Raw genomic sequence first — 6,963 nt, 5'->3', positions numbered from 1 at the left:
CGAATTAGCAATCATTTTGTAACTTTCAAGAAACTATAAATAAATTATTTTAAGCGTATTTTTATTGGCTAATTTAAAAAAGATTTTGTAATCTAACTGATCAAATCATTGATTCTTTCAATTCAATTGTTTGATGGGTTGACCCAATATGATTAAATAAATTATTAAAAGAAATAAATGTATTAAAATATTAAAAATAGAAATCTAATTCAAATAATTTTTTTAATTCAATTTAATCTAACTGTACCAATTATTTAAGTTGTTTGTCCAAAATTTCGGATACAATTGGATGGTGATGTCCGGTTGGAACAACCCACTAAATTTGGTATTTGCCTTTTAACCTTCTGTCCTCCCTCGAGCGGGTTCAGCTGTTTAATGGTCTTTTTCTACACAGCATGTGAGGAATAACAAACAATTAAATTTGAGATTTTTGCTAGAATTTGAAACAAGAAGGGCGGTTGCATTGATTCACGACATTTTCCATGAATCCCAGTAGCTGAATATGCAAAATATGGATAATACAGATAAAAAGAATGATGCTAAAAGATGTAAACCCCAAGAAAGAAGTCAGATATTTTGACTCTTTTAGAGATACGACAGAGACAGACAGACAATGACCTCGTCATAGGTTGCAAAGCCAAGATGACCTGACAAGCTAGCCAAAACCCATCTTGCCCTTCTCTTTCATAATTCAGCCCCACTATTGCGGCCTAGATATCAAATTTTTCATCATATTAATAATATGGGTAAAAGTCGTCTTAAGAGGGATTGCATTTTCTAATTCACAAAAATTAGGTAAATAACTATGTCCTTTCATTTAACTAGTCTTTGCCATATTGAAGTGTGATTTTTACGAAATAATAAAAATAAAGAAAAAATATAAAAATGAAAAGAGTAAAATCCCTTCCATTTCTTTTCTGCTTTTGGAGAGTGTAGATTAAGCATAAGCAGTTAACTTGTCTGTTTACGTTCCATTGGCATAATTACAGTGCTGAACTTTGTGCAGAGGAAGCAGCTCCTACCATACCTTTAACTTCTTCCGCTCTTGCTGGTGCGGCAGCAACTGGAGAGGGTGCCAATGCTCGGTATTTGGGATACTGGGGATAGAGTGGGAAGTAAGTTAAGTAGACTCCAGTTGTGTATTGGGATGCCAAATGTTGCCCTCCATATATATTGTAACAGTTCTGCGTAAACAAAAACAACAATACCAACTAATTTCAAACCATCATCTGTAATATTTAAACATAAATTGAAACTGGGTTAGAAAGAATAAGAGACTAACCAATGGATAACTATTGTGTGTGTAACCCGGATACCTGAATGGTAAAGCGCAAGCAGACATTTAGAAAAAAAAACTAGAGAATAAAATACGACTTCTAGTAAATCATGCTTTGCGGAGTGATCTAACCCGTAAGCCGAGTAAGGTAATCCGTATTGTGGAACGAGTTGACGGTAAAATGCGGGGGTACCAGTGCTTGGAGGCGCCATCACTCGAGATGGTGGTAGCGGGCTAATTAAGGGCTGAATACCATGGTGAGATGCAGAAGTTGGAGGATTCTTGTGGGCACCAAAAGCTGCAACATTACAGTTTGCTTTTCTTCCATCAATCACAGGAAATGGATTATAACAAGCCCTAATCGCTGAACCAGCATCCTTGAAAGTTACCTACAACATTGAAAACCAAGTTAAAAAGAATAGAATTTGTTGAGAGGCATCTGCTATTTTGGAAAATTTTTTAGAGTAGTCTACAATCGAAAATATTATCATATCGTGGTCGGGATTTTGTTCCCTAGCCTCCACGGAGAATCGCTCAAGTGTTACTAAATTTGTTTATAAATTTTCTATAAGACTAAGGTTAGTAATTCGAGTTACGATACATTCAGGTCAAATCTTAATATTTAGTTCGAGTTTTATAATATCAGTCTCCATTAATTAAGGTATTTCTTCTGTAAACCATACACGATTCGTTCTTACAATATTTTTTATTGTTGACAGTTTAAGTCAATTAAAAGATGATAGTTCAAAGATTTTTACCAAGGGAATTGATTCTCGTTCAACAAAATTAAAGAGGAAAAGAAAAGAGAGGGGGATATGTGGGAGCTTACAAAGCCATAACCTTTTGATTTTCCAGTGCTTTTATCATTGATAACAACAGCTTCTAAGATCTCTCCAAACTGCTCAAAATAACGTTTGAGGGTATCCCTTTTAGTTTCCCAAGCCAAACCTCCAACAAAGATCTTGGTGTAAGTGGTGTCACCAACTGCCATCTTATTTAGCCCTGGTTCAGACATGGTGTAAGCAGACCAAACAAACAAAGCCAACCCCAAAGAGATTATTATAGAAAAAAAAAGGAAAGAAGCCAGGCGAAATTCAGCACCTAAAAGCCAAAATATACTGGAAAATGAAGAGACAAAGTGAGAAAGGAGCCGTTGGGTAACAGAAAAGAAAGCATTTATGGAGTGAAAGCAATCACATCAAACCTTCCTCAACTTCTTCATATCCACAGACAACTCACCTTAGATTCCCTAACAAAGATACCCTAAACGAGAAAATGATGATGCCTAAGAAAAATATACCCGAGAGGGGGTTACCTAGGTAGAGAAACAAAATAGGAAAATGCCCTTGTTTTTATTTGGCATGTACTGATAATTAGCTTAACAATTAATTACATGGATCAATAATTTAATGATATGGAAAAGGAATATATGCATAAACAAATCATAACAAATGAGGAAAGAAGGAAAATGGAGAGTTGGATACAGCAAGGCACCTATTTTTGGACCCATTAAAAGAGTGTATATATATATATATAGTAAGTATGTATCTATGTCAAAATTACAAAAAGCAAAAAAATCATAAAGTTTGTATTTCATTGGAAATTCCCCCTTTCTACTTCTTTTGTGCCCCTACTTGCAATTTTTTTAAATATGCCACAATGTATTATATTTCATGAAATTTAGTCTCTTTATTTTTTAATTTTTAAAATTTAAGTTAACTTGTTAACACTGTTAACTTTCTTTTTTGTTAAATTCGTTACTACAATGTTTTCAAATAAAAAAAATACTCATTTGGTAATCATATAATTAAAAAAATGACTTTACAATTAACTTGAATTTAATCAAAAAAATTAATAGTATTAAAAGATGGACTTGAATTTTAAAATCTGAAAATAAATAGACTAAATTCTATGAAATATAAGTACAACACTAAATTTTTAATTTTAAAAGTATAAAAAATTGTGGCATATTTTACTAAAAAAGGTTGCAAGTAGGGGCACAAAAGAAGTAAAAAGGGGGAATTTCCAATGAAATACAAATAACTCTATTATTATTATATTTTGTTTTTCTTTTTGTAATTTTGACATATATACATACTATATATATACACACTTTTAATGGGTCCAAAAATACGTGCCTTGCTGTCTCCAACTCTCCATTTTTCTTCTTTCCTCATTTGTTACGATTTGTTTATGCATGTATTCCTTTTCTATATCATTAAATTATTGATTCATGTAATTAATTTATTACCCCACAGTATGTATCTAACATACATATGGTAAGGTATATCTATCGGGAAAAATTAGGCGTATATATTGGTTTAAAAAAATTAGGGATTTAGGTTACTTTTGTTGAAAATTAGTGAAATAAATCGATTATGGAGAAAAAAATATAAAAATACGTTGTGTAAGATGCGCTTTCAAGTGACGTGGCACGAGACAAGGCAAAAATGTGCTCTATAGGACGCGTTTTAAGGTGATGTGAAGGAGAGAGGGTGAAAACACATCCTACAGGGCACGTTTTTGTCATGTGGTGTTGCCCTGTCCCAAAGTCTGATTTAAATATGTATATATATATAAACAATTAGATTTTCAACGATTAGAAAATCACAACCGTTGATTTCCTAACCATTGGGGACCAACGGCTAGTTGACCAACAAAATTTTTTTCTCCAACGGTCATTTTTTTTCCTATATATACCTTGCCTATTTTTAACTTTTTTCATTCAATCCTATTCTCTCAATTCTATTAATATATTCTCTCAATTCTCTTATTCTCAATTTTTTTCATTCAATTTCTCTCAATTTTCTATTTTATAATCTTTTTTTATTTTCATGACTTTAAATTTTTTTTAAATGTCAATATCTCAAATTCGTTTGGATCACAAACACATTTTCAACATCCAATTACATATGATAAGGAATTATTATTCTATTTATTTGAACGATGAATAAATTAATAAAGTTAATTTCACATTTCATTATTAAGTCTTTTGTATTTCTGTATTTTATATTTTGCATGCATAGCTAAATTGTGGCAAGCAAATATTAGCTCATTGACTATCTAAGTTCAAACTGAAGATAACTGACATTGTAAGAACATTTACATTGCGAGAAAGACAACTTACTTCAGTAGATAATCTAAATGAGTTAGTAATCCCATAAAATAATCAAATTGAGCATTTGATTCAAATACTGAGAAGGATTATTATGTCATCTACAATTCCAATTTGGGAAATGACTAGTCTTGGCTATCGGAGCAGTTGACTTCAAGAGTAGAGACATAGATGTATTCATTGGTAGAATGATACATTGGACTGGACCCAAGATGAATTAATTCTGAATCCGTTTGTTAATTAATTCACTTGTGATGTTCATGGTGTGATTTACCGAAATCCTGAGTTAGTCACTAACTATGCTTATGCAACTCGTGTGCTTTGATATAAGTGGAGGGTTATGCTCTAAAGATGATCAAGCCTATAGCCGGTATGTTGGGTAAATGACTTGTGTATGGCATGACTTTACTAGCAACAATGGAATTCATAACTCAAGTAAAGAGTTAATGATATCCTCTCATTGACATTGTGTGGATTGATAAATATGGAACGTGACCACGGGTTGCTTGTTCTCGAATGAGTAATTTATCACAGTCATTTGTTGACAGTGTTCATATTAATCATTAAGAAGACACAATGGTGACAATGTGATAAAATAGGATTGTATTGAGTGAACGGATTCAACTCAAAGGAATCAAGGATATCATATGAGGGTAACACACACATGACGAGGTCATTGGACAAAATAGTTGGATGAAATGTTTTCATAAAAAGTATACTGTGAGTTTTCAATCATGGTACTTATTGTGGACTGAGTCCATGATTAAGTAATTGTGAATTATCAGAATAATGCTTTTGGACATAATTGTAATTACTAGAGCCTAATTGTATATGTCTGATTGGTCCCTCCGCTAGCTTAACAAAAGCTTGATCGGACTGCATTTGGATCAGAAGAAAATTTTATGACTTTGGAAATAATTTAATTAAGTCGATTTATTTGATGTGTAATTAAATTAGGTGATCGTGAGAATTTTTCAAGTAGAAAATTTGATTAAATAATTTTCTTAAAAAATTAATTTGGAAAATCTAAGTGACTTTTGGGAAAATTAATTTTGATAACGTAAAATTAAATTAATCAAATTAATTAATATTAATGAGATAGTTTTAGAAATTAATTTTCAAGTCAGACAATGGCCCAATGGGTAATTGAACTTGAAAATTGGACCTAAGATCGTAAATTGGGGACGAGAGCCCAAAACTGAGACCAAGACCTAAAAACTGGTCGAACTGGGCCTAGTATGTGAAACCGGGTCAATAGTCCAACCAGTGGTTAGAGCGGACTGATCGAGTCGTTATTGACTCGGACTGAACCAGCAGCAGCCGAACCAGCTTGGGGTGCCGTAGGGTCTCACACCTGCATCGTCGGACACGGCGGTGCCGATGATAGCGAGAGTGGTGACCAGGTGGCCTGCGGCAATTGGTCTTCGGTGGTTGAGTAGTGAAAGAGTTACACTCCTACTGGTACTCTACCAGAGAATTGGATTTTAGGTTAACTATTTAAAAAATAATATTATTTTAATAAATTTAATATTAAATTAAATTCAATACTTATCTTAATAATATTTTATTAATTTAATATTAAAGTGATTATCTTATATTAAGTTAAATTTAATATTTATCTTCATAAGTATTATATTAATTTAATATTAAAGTGATTAAGTTTAATCATAGTTGAACTTTCTAAACTCTCCCTATATAAAGAGAGTCTTGGGTTATTATTTCATACACACTTGAATTCAAGAGCAAGTTGTAGAGAGAAAATTCTCTAAAGAAATTATTTTAAAAAATTTCTAGAGTGATTTTTCATATTTACAACTTGACCCAAAAATTTAGAGAAATTGCAAAATTCCCCAACCGATAATTTTTGTGAAAAATTTCTTATTTAAAGCGATCCCACAGTCGATAGACGTAAGCTTGAGGATAGCGGAGAAGACTACTTGGTCGAAGCGTTCATCCTAGATAAATCGAAAAGATACAATTTTGATTAAGTATTTATTTCTTTAGATATCACAACTAAGTTCTAGTTTTAGAAAAAAAATTAAAACTTTGGTTTTTCCCTACATTTATTTTTTGCTGCGTTTTTCAAACCCAATTTTCCAACAAGCAATTTGTTCGAGGACCTTAGAAGTTTCAGGAAGAGACCAAATCGTGGATGACAGCAAAGGAGCTGGTTTAGTATAGGGAGCACCAAGGAAAAAAATTAATAAGCCAAAGTCTGGAGTGTCATCCTAAGCATATGTAATAAAAGCAAAGGAGGATGTTGATCTGCCAAAAGTTATAACGAGTAAATTTTATTTTCTTAAAAATAGTTTTTATGCTTTGATAGATCCAAGATCCACTCATTCATATATCTGTACTAAGGTTGTAGAGGGTTTATGTCTTGAAGTGGTATATTCTGAAATGAATGTGTTAGTAACTAATCCACTAGGTTAGAGTACTGTAGTGAATAAGATGATAAAAAGTTTCCCATTAGTGTTTGGTGAGCACACATTTTTGGCAGACTTGTTGTTATTGAGTTTCCATAAATCCGATGCTATTTTGGGATTGGATTGGTTGAATCGACATAATGCTA

At 32.4% G+C, this 6,963-nt stretch overlaps 1 protein-coding gene across 3 annotated transcripts; it reads right to left on the bottom strand.

Annotated features, from left to right (window-relative positions):
* Positions 1-398: 398 nt before the first annotated feature.
* On the bottom strand, positions 399-2,641 carry LOC107926407 (RNA-binding protein 38). 3 transcript variants are annotated; one of them, XM_016857257.2, is made up of 5 exons: positions 2,106-2,641; positions 1,409-1,665; positions 1,283-1,316; positions 1,028-1,184; positions 399-710 (listed from the first exon to the last, which is right to left on the bottom strand). In XM_016857257.2, exons 1-5 carry the CDS (start codon positions 2,289-2,291, stop codon positions 685-687), a joined length of 660 nt encoding a protein of 219 aa, XP_016712746.2. In that variant the 5' UTR covers positions 2,292-2,641; the 3' UTR covers positions 399-684. The 3 variants fall into 3 exon arrangements, with proteins under 3 accessions (XP_016712746.2, XP_016712745.2, XP_040953960.1); XM_041098026.1 differs by lacking the exon at positions 399-710 and having other exon boundaries at positions 731-1,184; positions 2,106-2,278; positions 2,378-2,638; XM_016857256.2 differs by lacking the exon at positions 399-710 and having other exon boundaries at positions 730-1,184; positions 2,106-2,639.
* Between the last annotated feature and the right edge of the window lie 4,322 nt (positions 2,642-6,963).

The sequence above is a fragment of the Gossypium hirsutum genome, chromosome D07, assembly GCF_007990345.1.
Source record: "Gossypium hirsutum isolate 1008001.06 chromosome D07, Gossypium_hirsutum_v2.1, whole genome shotgun sequence".
In the NCBI taxonomy this organism is placed as follows: Eukaryota; Viridiplantae; Streptophyta; class Magnoliopsida; order Malvales; family Malvaceae; genus Gossypium; species Gossypium hirsutum.
Note: the sequence above shows the minus strand (reverse complement) of the source record. Positions and strands in the feature narration are given on the sequence as shown.